We start from the raw sequence: 19,885 nt of genomic DNA, 5'->3' as shown, positions 1-19,885 counted from the left end.
ATACAAGAAAAGAGAAATTTTTGGAATCTCACCACATGTTCAACATATCTTTGATTGATTGAAAATCGTAGATTCAGTTTTTGATCTAATGCATTTTACACATAACCGGCTATAAAAGTGAGTTTTTATAACCCTGATTAGAGTGTCTATATAAAAGCCTACTAAGCATGACTTTCATAATTGAGTTGTAGAGGCAAGAAAACATGTACTATTCAAAAAGAAATCCCTAGTCTCCACTTGTTTAACCTCTGAGTTCAAAAGCAAATAGAAAAGAATCAATATGGTGTTGTACATGTTGCCGCCATGCATAGTGCACATCAAGGTTGAAGCCATAGAGTCACCCTAGCGCTTGCTACAAAGATCAATTCTTTAAGAGGTTCTTGGAGTTATAAGCAAGAAGTTCATGCGATTGAATTCAGAATAGAAAAGTCCAAGAAGTTAGAGTTATTTGTGGTTATGTGAGTAAGTTACTTCTGGAATAGCTCAGGATTTAGGAACATGGATATGTTCAATTGTAAGAACTTCAGTTCAATTTTTGAATTTCTTGGGATACAGGAAGCCTCGTAGTAACTTGTTCTCATGTATTGTTGTCTTTGAGTTTTTCATTTTGTCACAAGAGATAATTGTACTTTAACATCCCAAACTATACCATCGTTTACATTTATCATTTTTGAACTTTTAAAATGCATGATTACGACCCTAAACTATAACATGTGTTTCACTTTGTACCCTACCATCAATTGGATTGTTACCTTGGATGGAAAAGCATTTTACTTGCAACTTACATGACCTCTGCATACGTGGCACCATATGAAAAAACTAAATTGACCCTCTTCAATCCCTTAAAAAAAAAGGTTACGTGGCATTGCAATGGTTAAATTTGTTAAATGTTTTTGTTTTAATATGTTATGATATGATATGGATGACAAGGAATCAACATTATAAGACAAAATGAAAGGGAAGTGATTGATACTTTGTTCTTAAGCACGAAAACTAATAAAATATACACTAATCATTTAGTGTCTTAGGACTATGCAAGTAATGAGACTAGTAGGAGCAACCTTGGAACCCTCCCATCCCCCTTTTATGAAAGTGAGCTTTAATGCGACCATAAGTGAGACTAGATCATGCATAGTAGTAGTTGCTAGAAATCATAAAATAGAAGTAATCTACAGATGTGCTGAGTTGATTTTAGACCAGAATCGCCTAAGAACAAAAGCTATAGCAGCCAAGTTAGCGGTAGCAAAAGCAGCAGAATTGGGTTTCAAACATGTAATTTGTGAAGGCAATATTTTGAACGTGATTCTTCCACTATAAAATCTTTATTCCAATCTTTATTGGGCAATTAGTCATATTAAAGAAGAAACTTATTCTTATCTTATTTTGTTTCAACTTTCATATTCTTATCTTATAAAGTTGTTTGAATATATTATTCCATTACCAAATGAACACGAGACATTTCTTTAAGAGATATTGTAGGCATGTGTGTGTGAATGATTTCTTGGTTAAAAAGGCAATGCGTCGTCATTTAGCAAACAAAAAAAAAAAAGGTATTGCGTCCATTGCACAATTACTAGTTCTAAATTGCTTATGCTAATTAAAGTACATCATTATTTTCTCTGCTTTTTAACTCCGTTGAGTTTGTTTTTTCCTGTAGAAGTTTTTTGGTAATTTGCTCTTCACAATATTTTTAGCTTTCTTTTCCTTTTCCCCCCCTTAAGTTAAGTGGAATGCTATTAGATTTCATGTCGTATTCATAAGAAGAAAGGTTCATTTTTCTTATCTTTTTTTTGGGATCATCCAAAAAAAGAAGAAAAGAAAATGATGAGATTATAAAAACGCTTCAATCATAACCTTGCATTATTAACCTTCCGGAAGCCGAAAGTCCTAGACAGTAGACACTATGATAATTTTGACAATCTCTCATAATGAACTTCGATGAAGGAAGTCCTTGTTTTCCCTTTTCCCTTTAGCTTTGGTCCCACTTGAAATGACCCAGTTGGTCATACACATACACCAAGATAAAACTAAAGTGCAATGCCACTTTCCTCCTCCTGGATGCACTTGAAAAAACAAAACAAAGAATCAGTCTTTCCTTCCATTAATATATGCATTAGAGGCAACGAGGTTTATCATACATACCTATCAATCTTGTAAATTATATTTTTAGTGGATATGAATTTGGTCCCACGGTGAAGATTGGACTTAATTAGGAGCTCCAACTGGTATGGTTCACATGTTCTAACTTCCAACCACTTCCAGGCAGAGCTGGGGCCATGGGCCATTACATTTTAATTGTCTTTTCAATAATTTGGCGTGATATGAAAAGAATATAAATTAATCTTAAAATGGTTTGCAACATTTAAAAGTTGTTAGAATATATATATTATAATATTATATGTAAATTTTTGGTTCTAAAATTTAATATTCGATCCCAATAGGCAAACATTTATTAATGTGGAAATTAAATGAAAACTTTTATTTTTTTATTCTCTAGAAATGCAAAAGAATCATCATATAATACGAGTTTTTAGCCAGCAATAACATGCAAAATGGATTTCAATTACATTTCATGAATATTTCAAGTGTTCTCTGGCACTAAATATTTTAAATGGATTTTTTTTTTCTTTGTAAGTAGCTGTATAAGAAGGAAATAACAAAACAAAGCACATGGGCTGCTGGGCAGACCTTTGACCACAGACAAGCCCATTCGGGTTTCAAAAGGGAGAACGATATAATAAGCCCCATGCATGGTGGAGAAAGCATTGACTACATTTATCAACTAACGAAGGCTTGCAATAAAAATAAGAAAATTCAAAGTTCAAAATTTTCAACCCTAATTAAAGATATCACATGAGATTGTCATGATCTTGGGAGCTAGAGAGTAGAGAGTAGAGATTATTGTTGATTTCGTTGACTTTCCTCAATGAGTTCAACTTACCCCTTGTTCAAAGATAGACGTGGTTAAGTAACACAAATCTTACTCAATAGTTAACGCACAGAATCTTTGCTTTCTCTCCTTCCATATGTAACACACAGCTGAGCTAGCAATTAAAAACATATAATTTTTATTCATGAGTTTGAGGTTCTTTATTGAGGTTAATTTAAACATCCATTGAATAGTAGTATCACTCCAATCTCTAGTCACGCATGGCAAGTTGCATTTCTTACATAAGTTCTCCAGAGATTTTCAGAGTAATTAGAGCAATTAAAGAGTAGGTGTCTGTAAATTGTAATCTTCTGCAGTAAAAACAACTACTAGTAATAAAATCTTCAAAAGTCCAAAGCTTATCATACGTGCTCAACCAATTTTGAATAGCATGGCCAAAGAATAAAAGAGTTTTTAGATATGCCTCTTGATCTAAAAGACTAAATCGTTTCCAACCTCTTAGTCCTTACATTTTATTTTCCTTCTGGTGCACCACTCCACCAAATTCTATCTTTTCTATGAACTGTTGTTAGCCTAAAGCTCGATGGACTGTTTTGTTAGACCATATAGACTAGCTATGTTTACTGCAAAGATTGCACATATATATTCTTAAACATTGTGGCCTTGTTCCATTCCTCCATTCTCTTTATACACAAACCATCCTCAGTCCTGGGAAGGCACACTAGCTATACGTTCTCCCAAGGAACCTTAGCTCTAGATGTCTAGGACCTAGCCACAAGATTATTACAAGAATGCTCTCAACACTCACTCAACTTGGTTCACAACTTTCCCAGGAATGGTGAAAATGATGGACCAATGCATTTGAATAGAGCACAACACACTTTTGAACCTTAGCTAGCTCTAGCGCTCTAGATGCCTTAAACTAAGGACCTTGTCACAAGATTACAAGAATGCTCTCAACACTTGTTCAACTTGTGCTTCACAACTTTCCTAGGAATGGTAAAAATGATGGACCAATGCATTTGAATAGAGCACAACACACTTTTGATAATTAAGTTGCAACTTGCAACCTCCATGTCATGCTATGACAACACCCTATTTGTTCACTTTTCTACTTTTTATATATAATACAAGAGTTTTTGAAAAAACAAAATTCACTGACCTCAAATTGCAACCTCCATGTAAATGAGATATGACAACACCCTGTTTGTCTACTTTTCTACTTTCTTAAACTGAACAATTTTGAAAAAATAAAATGGCATTGAACCTTAGCTAGCTCTAGCCCTCTAGATGCCTTAAACTAAGGACCTTGTCACAAGATTACAAGAATGCTCTCAACACTTGTTCAACTTGTGCTTCACAACTTTCCTAGGAATGGTAAAAATGATGGACCAATGCATTTGAATAGAGCACAACACACTTTTGATAATTAAGTTGCAACTTGCAACCTCCATGTCATGCTATGACAACACCCTATTTGTTCACTTTTCTACTTTTTATATATAATACAAGAGTTTTTGAAAAAACAAAATTCACTGACCTCAAATTGCAACCTCCATGTAAATGAGATATGACAACACCCTGTTTGTCTACTTTTCTACTTTCTTAAACTGAACAATTTTGAAAAAATAAAATGGCATTGAACCTTAGCTAGCTCTAGCCCTCTAGATGCCTTAAACTAAGGACCTTGTCACAAGATTACAAGAATGCTCTCAACACTTGTTCAACTTGTGCTTCACAACTTTCCTAGGAATGGTAAAAATGATGGACCAATGCATTTGAATAGAGCACAACACACTTTTGATAATTAAGTTGCAACTTGCAACCTCCATGTCATGCTATGACAACACCCTATTTGTTCACTTTTCTACTTTTTATATATAATACAAGAGTTTTTGAAAAAACAAAATTCACTGACCTCAAATTGCAACCTCCATGTAAATGAGATATGACAACACCCTGTTTGTCTACTTTTCTACTTTCTTAAACTGAACAATTTTGAAAAAATAAAATGGCATTGAACCTTAGCTAGCTCTAGCCCTCTAGATGCCTTAAACTAAGGACCTTGTCACAAGATTACAAGAATGCTCTCAACACTTGTTCAACTTGTGGTTCACAACTTTCCGAGGAATGGAAAAAATGATGACCAATGCACTTGAATAAAGCACAACACACGTGATAATTAAGTTGCAACCTGCAACCTCCATTGCATGCTATATTGCTACGACAAGTTGACAACATCCTATGTATATGTTCACTCTTTTACTTTCTATATATTACAACAATTTTTATTTAAAAAAAATTCAATGAGCTCAACTTGCAACCTCCACTCATATGAGATCCTGTTTGTCTACTTTTCTAGTTTCTTAAATTGAGAAGTATTGAAAAAATGAGATATGTTTGAAAAATTAGCTTAAAACAAATCATTTATGCACCAGCCGGGAATCGAACCCGGGTCTGTACCGTGGCAGGGTACTATTCTACCACTAGACCACTGGTGCCTGTTGGTCCAGTTGGGCTTACGAATAATATTTGTTCGTTGCAAGAAGTTTCTATTATTTCCCATCACTTCTTCTATATTTTGCCTTCCTCGAACAATCCTAGATTTTGTGTCAGAGATAGAACAAACCCAAGCCTAGTGCAGCCAGTAAGTCGACTACTTGAAAGGGAAAAATAGAAACTTTTTAAATGCCGATAAAATATGTCAAGTCAAATTGCAAAAAGTCTAGTTCTACAAAAAAAAAAAAATTGTACAATTTTTGCCACAACATGACCGACTGTAATTGATAGGAAAAAAAGTAGTAAGTCAGGTTATAACAAATTGTAACAATGTGTAAGTTTATTTGTAATATTAAAAGAACTCACCAAATTGTAACAATCAGCACCAGTGGTCTAGTGGTAGAATAGTACCCTGCCACGGTACAGACCCGGGTTCGATTCCCGGCTGGTGCATTTTGATAGAGTTATTCCATCAAGCTGTTTATTTATTTATTTTTTTTGGATGTAAACTACAAATTAAATTTAACATGTAATTTCAAATAAGCCCATCAGATAATATGCAGCTTCAATCTACATTTCCAAGGGGCAGGTAAGATGAGAATATTTCTGTTTGGGCCAAGTTTTTTCTTAACATGTAAGCCTGGTTATCTTTTTTGAGCAGCCATTTCTAAAATGGTTTGCTCTTTGTTCCCAGATTGATATGGTATTTATTGGGCTATGGATGCTCGTGTATGGAACAGGTTTTGGCCATAGAAGGACGCTGGGTTTTGGAGGGCAGTGTCTTTCGATTGATGGGTAGGCATATTCTATGTCTTTAGCTCGATAGAGAAGGGAACATGTAAATCCATTGAGACTATTAGAAGATTGGAAGTTCCTTTCAATTGATATTACCATCTTTCTTGCCTTTACACATATAATGTAGCCACTCATTCTGTTCGTACTCTGCATCCTTAACAATTGGACTTACACTCTAAATGGTTATATGGGGTTTATTTAGAATTTTTAGTGTACAACAGTGTCATGTCACAGAAGGATCGACATGATAGATATCATAGCCAGTAGTGACAAAAAATATTCCTCATGGACTTCACTTTCCTTATAGTCACTCAAGAGTGGAGTAGAAAATGCTATTTACTCCCAACTTGGATTGATGCTACAAAATTAAGAATGTTAGTTACATGGCAGAAAGGCAAGCATAAGCCTTTCAAGCTAAACATGCAAAGCATCAGATTTTGAGTTAAATGGCAGAATTACAATGTGTAATTGAATATCTCAGCGGAATTACCCAGTCAATGACCATAAAAATGAATCAATCCTTGTCCTTGAGCTTCAAGAACACTTCGACCCATCTTTTCAATAGAAATCATTTAATTTAACCACTATTTTTAGAGTAGAATCTTAAATAGGTGCAGCTTATTAGTTCAAAACAGGATAACTATCTCACTACACTACAGATTTCATCACAACAAAGTTTTTCTCTAACAGCCAGGGATTACAAGGCACACAAAAATGGGAGTCGGCTAAGGAAGAACATGGACCTAATTTATACCTCACTCTAGTTAGTTTCACACACTTGCTTTACCAAATTCATGTGCTGTGGGCGACTTAGTGACTTGGAAACTAGAGCAGCTGCCTACCTTTGAAGTTGACCTGTGAGTCTTCACCAGTGGAACCAGTGATTGCACAACATCTGCCATCAGAGGTCTGTAATCTGCCTCTGGCTGCACACACATTGCAGCAATTGCTGCTACCTGAATAACCTCTTTCATTGAGTACTGACCCTCCAGAGCAGGATCCATAATCTCTACAACCTTATCTCTATCCGTCAACCGTGGCAAAGCCTTTGCAAAAGAAAGAAGAAAGGGATGAAAGGCCAATCATCTAAAAAGACTTTCATATTATGTTATGAAGCATCATTTTATTGAATTAACTAAAGAAGAGAGTAGAAACCCACCCAAGATACTAGAACACCTTCCCCAGAAGGTCTCTTCATATCAACAGGAACTCTGCCAGTGAGCAATTCCAAAAGCACAACCCCATAACTATAGACATCTGATTTTGTTGTCAGATGCCCTGTTAAGGCATACCTGCATAATAAATCAAACCCAAAATTAAAACTTAAAACAGATTACAGTTTTTATATATGATGTCAATACTTGAAAGTGAAAGGGAAATTAGATACATATAATAATACAAAGAATAATAGTATGGAAAGAAAAATCCATGTGTTAATATATCATTGCAGCTAGGAGATTACTGGTGGTTCTTACTCAGGGGCAACATATCCTTGGGTGCCTAACACTCTGGTGGAAACATGTCCACCCACCTTTTCAGATCCAAGCTTGGCCAATCCAAAATCAGAAACTTTAGCATGAAAATTTATGTCTAATAGGATGTTGCTGCTCTTAAAATCTCTGTGAATCACTGGGGGACTGACATGTTCGTGTAGATATTCTAAACCCTTTGCAGCTTCAAGAGCTATTCCCAATCGAGTTTCCCAGTCCAATTTTAAGGAGATTGGATTATCACCTGCACATGTGACTTGATGAGTAAAATCCAACAGCGAAACCACCAAGATTAACACATACTCTAGCATTAAGCATGAAAAATTGTAATGACCACTGGCAGCAGCATAACCACAGGTATGCACGGCAAGGCAGTGCAACTACATCATAATCATATTATTCATCTAAAATCTTTCATGCTGAATAGAGGTCTTAATAAGAAAATTTCAATTATCTTCTCATTTACTTGGTGTTGAGGCAAACCTCCATTAATTGATCAAACAAGTTTGACACATACCATCTAAAAGAACTTAAGTAGCAATAAAACATAATAGCATATTGTACATGACAAACAGACAGATGCAAAATGCCAGACTTTCCACGTTTTGGTTTAACTTGCAACCTGTTCTAACTTTTCTAATACTTAGTTCATGTCATACAATTCAATAAAATTGATTAGCTGGTTGAAATAGAAATCTAGCCTGGTCCTGGAGGAATAGAAGAATTTAACTAGTTGAGATCAAGACCCGTATCAAACACAATATAAATAGAATAGTCCAGTCCCCTTTCATTCTTTGTTCTTGTTTTGCTTATTTTTTTCAACCGTGACTAATTTGTTTGGGATACAGCACATATATGATCAAGTCTTCACCAGTTCCTGACAAGCCTCAATACATTTAAATGCCTCAAGTCATGAAAATTGAGAAAAAAAAATGCTTCATTTATTCTGTAATGTAGAAAAGCATCAAGATGTTAAAAGAAATTACTACTTACTGCTGGCAGGATACAAATGCACCTGTAGACCACCATTTGCCATGAACTCATACACAAGCAATTTATGATTATTATCTGAGCAATACCCAATCAATGCCAACAGATAAGGAGAACGCAGCCGACTTAGCAATTCCACCTATGGTAACATACAATGAACCAATAAAAATCAACTCAACGCAACCCCCAAATTTAAAAGCGAAAGGAATTCATATCATTCTCGAATTAGTTGTTGATAGTTTAAACGAATAAAACTAAAAACTTAAATGGGAAAAAACTAGCAGAAATGTAAATCTTTCACATCCAATTCCCTATTCCCTTTGTTACTTCAGGAACCAAACATAGCTTAAAAGAGAACAAAATGTATAACAAAAACATCAAACCTCCACTTTAAACTCCTCTTCTCCTTGCTTTCCTGCCTGATCCATAAACTTAACAGCAACTTTCCTGCCATCATTGAGCACCCCACGATAGACTAACCCGAACCCACCATGGCCAACCACATTAGACTTGCTGAAACCACCTGTTGCCGAATGTAGCTGCTTGAAAGTGAACACCTGAAGTCCCTTCTCAGCCGCTACTTGCAGGTTTTGAAAGCCCCCTTTGTCCTCATTATCAGCTCCTTCAAACAGAATTTAGTCAACCACAAGTTATTAAGTAATGCACCATTGGGTTGTTCATAAAAAGTAGAAAAGGAAAAAATATATATAGAAATTAAATGATTGAACTCAGGCTCTTCATCATTTTTTAGACTAGAGAAAGCTACTTAAATTGGGATTCTTTAAAAAAAAAAAAAGTTTTCTCTTTTTCAGTTTTATCAGTAGACAAACAAAAAATAATTTCCCACAAGTTTTCTCAGTAATCAAAAACACAATTTCCCCTGATCAAAACAACATGAAAACAAATGTTGGCCATTTGGGTGTCTTCAAATGCAAGAAAAGTCATACATAGAAAAGGAAGGAACTTTATATACTAATTTAACCAAATCTTGGGGTACATTTTCTAAGCAACAAAACGTAGAGTAAAGAGAAAGGAAATAGAAAGCAGTAAATGAACCCAAAAACATCCTGAAATAAAAAACTCAACTTTCTGTTTGGATACAGAGAAAATGTATGAACATGTTCCCAAAAAAAATACTCTTTGTGTGTGTGTGTGTGTGTGTGTGTCGGTGTCCCTCTCAGTCCCAGCTACAAAAAGAGAGAGAACAAATGGAGAAAAGGGTATGAATAAAAGTGAGAAAGAAGCTAACTTTGAAGGTTGCTTCGACGCTTGGAGACCCTGTTGCGAATGTAGCAATAGTAGCTGAAGGCAACAAGCAAAGCGGCCACGGCCACTGAAGCCACTACCACTATTATCAACAGCGCTATACGCTCTTTCCTTCTGTATTCATCTTCCTCTACCTCCATTTCCCCCACACACACAAAAAAAAAAAAAAAAAAGCCTCTCTCAGTTACTTCCTTGTTTACACCATTAAAAGACCCCAAAATACAACTATACAATACAAGGGCCAGTCGTCGGTGAAGAAATCAGTGAAAGCAGATTTCTTTGAAGCTTGGAAAGTGTCGCTCCCTCTCTGATTCTTTTGTTTTAAGGCGGGGAGAATAGTGTAGTGTAGTGGCCACTGGCCAGGGGGGACTCCTTGGGACTGGAGTTTTGCAGTGGAGTGCCTATTCTTTGGAGTATTTTTGCTACTGCTCTTTAAGAGCATTTAGATAACATACCGTTTATTTGTCTGAAATTTGAAAATTGAAAATTGAAAATGATAAAAATAATAATAATAAAAATAAAATTACTGTTAACGTGTAGGTTAATATTTATTTACTTTTTTTTTTTTGAGAATCTACTATTTATTTACCTAAATATACTGTTCATCTTCCATGAAGAGTGCAAGAGACGCTAATTAAAAAAAAAAAAGCATTTATAGGGAGATAATCTAAAATCCAAACGTATACTAATTCTCTTTTATTCTTTAGAAAACTAATTTTATATTTTATACCATGTCTGAGCTCTTTTAGCCTAGGTTTTGTATTTTATTAATTTAAGTTTTAAATTTATGAGGGGTGTGTTTGGCACTAACTTAAAAAACTAGCTTATTTTACTATTTAGCTTATTTTTATTATTATTTCTCATTATATTTTTTAGTACTATTCATAAGTTTTACTGTACTATTTTAGCTAACTTTTACCTTTCAACAAAAATTTTTTAATTTCAACAAAATAAACAGATCTCAAACAGACCCAAAATCAGTTCAATTTAAAGCCTTTTGATTATCTTTTGTTGTTATTATTCTATGCAATCAGCATTTACATTAGTTTATACAAAAATACGGTGATTTATTCAGCAATATTTTCACAACAAAACATAAATAATAAGAATAAAAGCTATTACAGTTTCTCGTGGGTTACCATATTTTTTACCATTAACAGCTTCTCATCTAAACTTTGTTCGAAAATGTTATTCGGTGGGCCACATTATGGAGAAGCAGGAGCAATTGATGGAAAAGTAAAAGAAAAGGGCATTGGAATGCAGAACTCCTGAGAGGACGGCAGATTCGTCAGCTTTGATTGGACGAAACCGGGGGAAAAAGTATTAACATGCTACTATTTTTCATTGATTAATAAGACAAAACTAGTCCTTGTCAAAAAGTTTGCAAAAATACAAAACATAATATTTATTTGGATTTTCTCTTTTTGGCTCAAAACTATTTAAAAGTATAAACATACACCGAGGATAAAAAAACAAACTTAAATATGTTGCTGGTCCTCAATGTTTAGGGATAATTTTGTAATAGTCAGATACAAAATTTTTGTTTCGTTTTAATCCCTACTCTTTTAAAATGTTTTTCATCATTATCCTTTCGTTATCTTTACCCTTACCGTCACCTAGTTGATTCAGTTTTTTTTTTTTTAATAAACCATTTCAAATTATAATATTCGTTTCATGATAATTACTTTTTATTATCAAATTAAAACACCCTAAGCTACTTTTTATTATCAAATTCAAACACCTTATATTGGCTAAAAAATATTAACATGACAAATAGAATGTTATCTATCACTTAATTACAACAACAAAAACTCAATTAGCATAAAAAATAAGACAATTTAGCAACTTAAAAGAAACAACAAAAAAGACCCACATTAGCAAAAATTAACATCTTCCTTCCTCAATTTTAAAGAAAAAGATAAAATATGTGATTTTTTTGGGGTGTGGGGGAATAAATCCTTAATTTTCCTCTCTCTCTCTCTCATGTTTTTTCATCAAATTAAACTTCAATCCATGTATTTTGAATTTGACAATCCCAACCGATAATGCTGAAGGTCGTCAATTGAATTCCTCATCAATACTGTTTGGAAGACCAAATAAAACCTACAATAGAGTAAAAGCTTGAGAGTAATGACATTGGAGTGGTGCCAGCCAAAAACCCTCCAATTATAAGATTAGACACTAGAAAGTAGAATGTAATGTATACTGAATAAGTGATAGACTAGTTTTTGTACCTCCTTTTATACTTGGAGACATATTTTTTTTTTGAGGTACATTTATACTTGGAGACTTGTATATATAGTCTTTTGCCCTAGTTAGTCATTAAGGGCTTAGCTTAACTGTAACACTCAAGGTAGTTAATAGTCATTGATGACTTTATCAATTGTCATTTATCCGTTATCTTCTATCAATTGTTGAAGAGTTATTGATACTCTTAAATGTTGTATTTATCTGCCATTGAAAAATGGTCAACGGTTGTTACTTTATTTATCATCAACTATAAACCAAAAATCTCTTTGCGCCACCAAAACAGACAACCTTCATGCTCAAAACCAAACCCTAGCCAAAATGCAACAACTGATTCCGAACTCCTAAGCTAAAATCTGCCATACCCTAACAATAACAGCCCATAATTCAAAGCACAAAAAAAAAAAAAAAAAAAAAAAAAAATGGTCGTTACCAACCGATAACCCACTGGAAATGACCCATCCCCTTAGAGCCATTCAATCGCAATCCAAACAAACCTTAGTTTCCCCAAGTGTTACACCATGGCCGAAACCACGTTAGGACCCATAGTGCAACATCAGCAAATCCATCCAAGCCCCACATAACTAACAAAAAAAAAAAAAAAAACACTAATGGAAAAAGACACTGCCGTGGTGTGCTAAAATCGTTGCAATTACTTCCTTCTCAAAAAAATTTATAAAAAAATCATTGTAATTACTGAATACCACTAAAGACGTATATATATTTCTATTATTGTAACTCATTGTCGTGGTAAATAATTTCTCTTCATTATCGCCACACACCAAAAAAAAAAAAAAAAAAAAAAAAAACATGAGAAACGCATTATAGAATGTGTTTATAATTTTCGTTAGTTTTGCTTACTATATTTAAAAAATAAGCCAACCAAATATGCACATAAGCCATAACACCAGCTTTTTTGTTAGCAGTATTTCTACTTCACTTTCAGCAAATGAAGGTAAAATAAATAAAAATATTCTTCTCCAAAATATATATATATATATATATATAATGTGAAATGCAGAGAATATTGCAAATTTTATTAAAACAAGTATATATTAAGGCATTTGTTTATTACATATGTAAAAAAAAATGTATATTATTATTTTTTATGAAAAAGTAATATATTCTTAAGTATATATCTAAAGTTACATTTAAGAATATATTATAGAAAATCTTTTTTATAGGCAACAAGAAAATTTTAACAATATATATTATAATTATATTAGACTTGAAAATGAATGGATCCATTCATTAACAACATGAAAATGAATGTATCCAAAATTAGGGCCATATAACTTTATAACTTGTTTATTAGAATTTGGATACGTTCATTTTCATGGGTAAAACATGACATGACTCATGTCACAAAACTTTCAGTCTTACATTACTAAAAATGTTATGGCCATAATTTTGTTGCTGCACCATACTGAGATCCATCTTGATTAACCATGGGACCCAATTGCACTCACAGTGGAACCCAACTATACTGGTCGGAGGGATATTATGCCACCCATTTAACAATTAACAGATGGCTGGGATTTCACCAACTTGTGTCAATTTTTCCTGCCTATAAACATTGGAAAATTGAAATCTATATATGTTTCTCTCCCCAAATGGGGCCAAAACACTGTACTATAGTCTATAATTGATAGTATCAATAAATTGAATCAAACCTTCAGTGATGATGATAACGTGTACGGTGTACCCAATGAACCAATAGTACACAATTTATAGCAAAATGCATTATGAAAGGTAACCAATATTAATATAGTTGGACTCTGCTCTTTAACAATCTTCTGATTCCCTGGCTTCCCTTCTCTTTTCCTTTGAAAAGTTGAAACCCTCGATGAAATAGAGGGGGCCAATTATTTAAACAAACAAACCTATGGCTATCGGTCCTATAGTTCCCATAATTTACTACTCTTTTAAATTGAACTTGGGTTGGCTTCATTTTGAATGTTGTTAAAATATAATCCAAAAGGTATTAAATTTGTCTGTTACTTTTATTAAATTTGGTGGTTCACGAGCAATAAATGAGTATGACATAGTATTGTTGATACTGTTGCAAATTACTAAGAGGGATCTTTCTGGTAAGATTTAGGTCATATAAATTTATATTTGAGAGCTCAAACTTCCCAACACTATTACTTCCCAACAATAGAACCAACACAAATTTCTTAATGGAAATAGTCCAGTGTATTATGAGATTGGTGTCCCTATATTTATTTCAAACCTAAATTCCTTTTCTCGATGATTTACAAGTAATAGTTCAATGATATTGATATTTTTTTTTTGTATTAATCTATATTTGTGGCTCAAACTTCAAACCCCACTTTTCCCTCCTCTATTATTTATGCGTTCTTGTGTATGTGTATATATATATATATAGGAACCTTTGGCCGCATTTATGTGGAGAAGACCCCTGAACAGTGCTGTCTTGGCCACCCCAACTCACAGAGGACTTGTGAGGGTGTCCGATAAGGCAAGCACTCAAGTAGTGGCTTGAACCACTGACAAGTGGAGGGCCAGAATCATTCAAAGGGAGGTATATAATGTATGAGACCCCTAATGAGGAGGAGGTGGGGAAATTTAGAGAAAAACACTGTAGCAATCAAGAACTGCACTTGTAATCACATTTGAGAATCAACATATAAGAGCTGATCTCCTTGGACTGAGCCGAAGACAATTTTCTTTAGTTTGAACTTGTCTATTTTCATTTTCTTGTCATCAAACCTATTTTACTTGTTATCTGATTCATTAAAACCGAGTTTTTCCAACCCACTCTCTACAAATTCATTGTATTGGGCCTCTTGGGCCAAAGTCCATCCCTCCTTTGGGCTAAGGACTCAAATCTGATCCATACAATTAGCGCCGTCTGTGGGAATTTTGGTGTTATAGTGGGTCTAACGTTTAACTATGGTAGGTTCAAGTCCACACCAGGTAGAATCTATGGGGTCCCAACGTGAAGACCATTTTGTCAACCTTGAGCGAAAAAGGGACCGGGAGGTTAGTGTGCATACCACCCATACTGGCAAGAGCCAATCCCGAAATGGGAGCCACCTCTCTCATGAGGAAGATACCAGGGCCCTGCAACTGGAAATTGATCATTTAAAGAGAAAGTTGCGCCACGAACGACAAAAGTAAACTCCCTCCAATTCTGACTCCTCCATTGACGGTGAAGAGGATCGTAGTTACAAATGCAAATCAAGGACTCCTCTTAATGAGTCCTTCTCATATGATGAGGATGTCCATCATGAGCGCAGAAACAGAAATTCATCCTCCAAAGGCTTAAGAAATGATACAATGAGTAGAGCTCTCAACCAAATTTCCAAGTCACCCTTCACACGCAGAATTGAAGGAGGGAGGCTCCCTCGGCGGTTCACTCAGCCCATGTTCACCATGGACAACGGTCGAACAGACCCTGTGAAGCATGTGAGCCACTTTAACCAGAAAATGACTGTGCACTCCAAGAATGAGACCTTGATGTGCAAGGTGTTTCCCCCCAGTTTAGGACTCGTGGCCATAAGTTGGTTTGATGGCTTAAAAGCAAGCTCCATTGATTCCTTTAAGGAACTCACTCAGGCAATTAGATCTCACTTTATAATGTGCAGCAGGGTTCCTCGGCCCTTAGATTCCTTGTTGTCTTTGTCCATAAGAGAAAGGGAGACCCTGAAAATGTACTCAACAGATACTGGGAAATGTTCAATGAGATAGATGATAACTTTGACGATGTAGCCATCAGAACTTTCAAGGTCGGCCTACCTACCGAGCATGGCTTGAGCAAGTCTCTAACAGGGAAACCCGCTACCAGTGTACGCCAGCTCGTAGACCAGATTGATAAGTATAAGCAAGTCGAGGAGGACCAGCAGCAAGGCAAGGGAAAGGGTAAGGTTATCCCTCAGGAGAAGAGGGATTTCAGATCGAACCGCTACAGTAATAACAGACCCCAAAGGAATTTTGCTGGGCAACCTGGGCCTACGGCTCCTCAAATGGCTAACACGGTATTCCGAGAACCAGTGTATCAAGTTTTAGAAAAAATCAAAAATGAGTCATACTTCAAATGACCAAACAAAATAGGAGGGGATCTCATGAGATGCAACTAAAGTCTTCATTGCCAGTACCACCAAGAACGAGGGCACACCACCGAGGACTGTAGAACCATTTAGAGCAATTGGTCAGAGATGGAAGGCTACAATAGTTTCTGTATCGGCCTAATAGGCAAGGGGACCAAGCAGGGTCGAGGTCCCAGGGGAACACCTCTTTAAGGCCCCCTTTGGGCACAATTAATGTCATCTTTGCGGCTACAGAGAGAACTGGCTCTCACCCCTTCAGGGTGATGTCTATAGCCCGGCTACCTGCTGAGGACTCAAAACCTGAGACAAAGAGGGCTAGAGTGGAGAACCGGCCATTGATGAGTTTCTTTGAGGAGGACAAGGTGGGAACTATACAGCCGCATAATAATGCCTTGGTGGTCACCCTTAGAATAGGGGGATATGATGTTAAAAGGGTGATAATGGATCAAGGCAGTGGGGCAGAGATTATGTACCCCAATTTGTACAACAGACTAGGTTTGAAGCCTGAGGACTTGACAGCTTATGATTTGCCTCTGGTAAGCTTCGACGGGAAAGTTGTTATTCCTAAAGGTCAGATTCAATTGCTCGTACAAGTAGGATCAGAGGTGGTGGAGGTAAATTTCATTATGGTGGATGCCTATTCCCCTTACACGGCCATTGTGGCAAGGCCTTGGCTTCACGCCCTAGAGGCCATTTCCTCTACTCTGCATTTGAAAGTAAAATACCCGTCTGGGGACTGAATTGAAGAGCTAATTGGGAGCAAATTTATGGCAAGGCAGTGCTTGATCGTTGCAATAACACATTAGCCAGGAGTAGAAACTTCAACCTCTATTGAAAGAAACTTATAGCAGTCAAAGACTCCGGTGTTGCCCATGGAAAAGATAGCCAAGGGGGCAAAATGTGAGGATTTATAGAAAATTACTATAGGTGATGATCCGGAGAAATTTTTTCAGGTCGGGGCTCGGCTGTCTCCTCAAGAGAAGGAAGAGCTGATAGAGTTTCTTAGAAGGAAGCTTGATGTGTTTGCATGGAGTGCTTACGAAACCCCTGGGGTGGATCCGAGCTTCATCTGTCACCATTTGAACGTCAATCCATCTGTCACCTCCAAAAATTAATCACCTTGGCACTCATTTAAGGACCACTCTGATGTTGTCAAAGATGAGATAATGAAGCTTAAGCAGGACGGGGCTATCAAGGAGGTGTTTTACCTTGAGTGGTTGGCCAATACAGTAGTAATGAGAAAGAAGAATGGGAAGTGGTGCGTGTGTGTGGACTTCACCGATTTAAATAAGGCATATCCAAAGGATCTGTTCCCTATGCCTCGAATAGACCAGCTAGTAGATGCAATTGTAGGCCATCCTCGGATGAGCTTTTTGGACACCTTTCAAGGTACCATCAAATACCACTGGTCTTGGGTGATAAGGAGAAGACCGCTTTTGTCACCCCAACTGGAAATTACCACTATAAGGTAATGCCTTTTGATTTAAAGAATGCAAGATCCACCTATCAGAGGATGATGACTAGAATGTTTGAGTCATGATTGGGCAAGAACATTGAAGTCTACATAGACGATATGGTCGTAAAGAGTAAGGCGGTGTCCTAGCATGTGGGAGACCTTAGGGATATTTTTGAAATATTGAGAAAACACAAGCTGCGCCTAATGCTTCCAAGTGCTCTTTTGGTGTGGGATCAGACAAGTTTCTAGGCTATATGGTCACTCACCGTGGAATTGAGGTTAATCTTGATCAGGTTAAGACAATTAACAGTCTACAACCACCTCGAAATCCCAAAGAGGTCTAGAAGCTAACAGGGATAACTATTGCCCTGAATCAGTTTATCTCTCGGTCAACAGACTGATGTAGATCCTTCTTCCAGTTGCTAAATAAGTGGAAAGGATTTGAGTGGACTGAAGAGTATGCCATGGCCTTTCAGCAGCTTAAGGAGTACCTATCTTGGCCACTTGTCATGTTCAGGCCCGAGGTGGACAAGATCTTGTTTACCTACATTGTTGTGGCATCTCATGTCGTAAGTTTGGTGCTGATCTGAGTTGATAATGGTGTGCAGAGGCCAGTTTACTACGTGAGCAAGTCATTACATGAGGCAGAGGTTCGTTATCTACCATTAGAAAATGCTATTTTAGCAGTAGTACATGTTACACGTAAACTCCCCCACTACTTCCAATCCTACACAATTTTTGTTTTAACCCAACTTCCACTTCGATCACTACTTCGGAGTGTTGACTTCACAGGGAGGATTTCCAAATGGGGTACAATCCTAGGGGCTTTTGACATAAAGTACATGCCACGGACCTCCGTCAAGGGTCAAGTCCTCACAGATTTGGTGGCCAAGTTCGCTGAATCCCCAACGGAAGAAGAGGTGAAGAAGCAAGACATGGATGAAAAATTAGTTGACATGGTCTCCTCACGGGAGCCTTTATCTTGGAAGGTATAAGTTGATAGCGCAGCAAATCAAAAGGGTTGGGGCTAGTTCTAGTATCTCCTAAGAATGTTACTATTGAGAAATCCTTAAGACTGGGCTTCTCAACCACAAACAATGAGGCTCTATTGGCAGGGATAACCATGGTTCAAAAAATGGGCGGAAAGGCAGTAGAAATATTCTCGGATTCAAGATTGGTTGTGGGCCACGTGATGGGGGAGTTAAAGGCTAGGGCCGTGAGAATGCAAGAATATTTGAACCAATTTAGGCGCTTGCAGTTAGGGTTTGAGTCTTTCAATTTGCTGCATATCCTTAGGAACGGAAACACACATGTTGACTACATAGCCACTCTTGCAACCTCCTCGGCACATGGTTTACCTCGGGTTATCCTTGTTGAAGACTTATGCAAACCTACTGAGGGGAAGAGGGATATGGTCCACGTCCATCAGATCAGGGTGAGGCCTAGCTGGATGGACCCTATAGTGCTATTCCTTAAGGAGGATATCTTGCCCGAGGATAAGTCAGAAGCTGACAAGGTGCGAAGGAAGGCTCTTCGGTTTTGGCTATCTGAGGACCAAAAGTTGTACAAACGCTCTTTCTCTAGGCCATACTTGCTGTGCATACACCCTGAGGCATCAGAACTACTTTTGGAGGAGTTACATGAAGGGATTTGTGGAAGCCACACAGGAGGTAAATCCTTATCTTACAGAGCCTTCACACAAGGATACTGGTGGCTGAACATGCAGAAGGAAGCACAAGAATATGTAAGGAACTGTGACCAGTGCCAAAGATTTGCCCCAAACATCCATCAACCAGAAGAAGTCCTTAATCCTCTATCCAGCCCTTGGCCCTTTGCTCAATGAGGCTTGGATATTATTAGACATTTCCCTAAGGCAACAAGAAACAAGAGATATTTACTAGTCGGCATGGATTACTTCACCAAGTAGGTTGAAGCTGAACTATTGGCAAATATCAGAGATGTAAATGCCAAGAGATTTGTTTAGAAGAACATTATCACTCGGTTTGGGATCCCTCATACACTCATCTCGGACAATGGACTTCAGTTTGATAGCAAGGTCTTCAGGAGGTATTGTGGTGACTTGGGAATTACGAATAGGTATTCCACCCTAACTTACCCACAGGGGAATGGATAGACCGAGACTGTAAATAAGGTCATAGTGGGTGGACTCAAGAGGAGG

General features: G+C 36.7%; 2 protein-coding genes and 2 non-coding genes across 4 annotated transcripts; 2 read left to right on the top strand and 2 right to left on the bottom strand.

Moving 5' to 3' along the window:
- Positions 1-5,320: 5,320 nt before the first annotated feature.
- On the bottom strand, positions 5,321-5,391 carry TRNAG-GCC (transfer RNA glycine (anticodon GCC)). The gene has a single exon. It is a non-coding gene; the product is annotated as a tRNA-Gly (tRNA).
- Positions 5,392-5,771: 380 nt separating this feature from the next.
- On the top strand, positions 5,772-5,842 carry TRNAG-GCC (transfer RNA glycine (anticodon GCC)). Its single transcript has one exon. It is a non-coding gene; the product is annotated as a tRNA-Gly (tRNA).
- Positions 5,843-6,682: 840 nt separating this feature from the next.
- On the bottom strand, positions 6,683-10,330 carry LOC126695699 (probable serine/threonine-protein kinase PBL7). The gene is made up of 6 exons (XM_050392531.1): positions 9,914-10,330; positions 9,048-9,286; positions 8,668-8,803; positions 7,660-7,918; positions 7,344-7,476; positions 6,683-7,230 (listed from the first exon to the last, which is right to left on the bottom strand). The coding sequence occupies exons 1-6, from the start codon at positions 10,068-10,070 to the stop codon at positions 6,955-6,957; spliced, it is 1,200 nt and encodes a 399-aa protein (XP_050248488.1). The 5' UTR covers positions 10,071-10,330; the 3' UTR covers positions 6,683-6,954.
- Positions 10,331-15,576: 5,246 nt separating this feature from the next.
- On the top strand, positions 15,577-16,241 carry LOC126696356 (uncharacterized). Its single transcript, XM_050393113.1, has 2 exons — positions 15,577-15,669; positions 15,789-16,241. Exons 1-2 carry the CDS (start codon positions 15,577-15,579, stop codon positions 16,239-16,241), a joined length of 546 nt encoding a protein of 181 aa, XP_050249070.1.
- The last annotated feature ends 3,644 nt before the right edge of the window (positions 16,242-19,885 follow it).

The sequence above is a fragment of the Quercus robur genome, chromosome 8 (assembly GCF_932294415.1).
Source record: "Quercus robur chromosome 8, dhQueRobu3.1, whole genome shotgun sequence".
In the NCBI taxonomy this organism is placed as follows: Eukaryota; Viridiplantae; Streptophyta; class Magnoliopsida; order Fagales; family Fagaceae; genus Quercus; species Quercus robur.
This window is presented reverse-complemented; position numbering and strand designations above follow the sequence as displayed.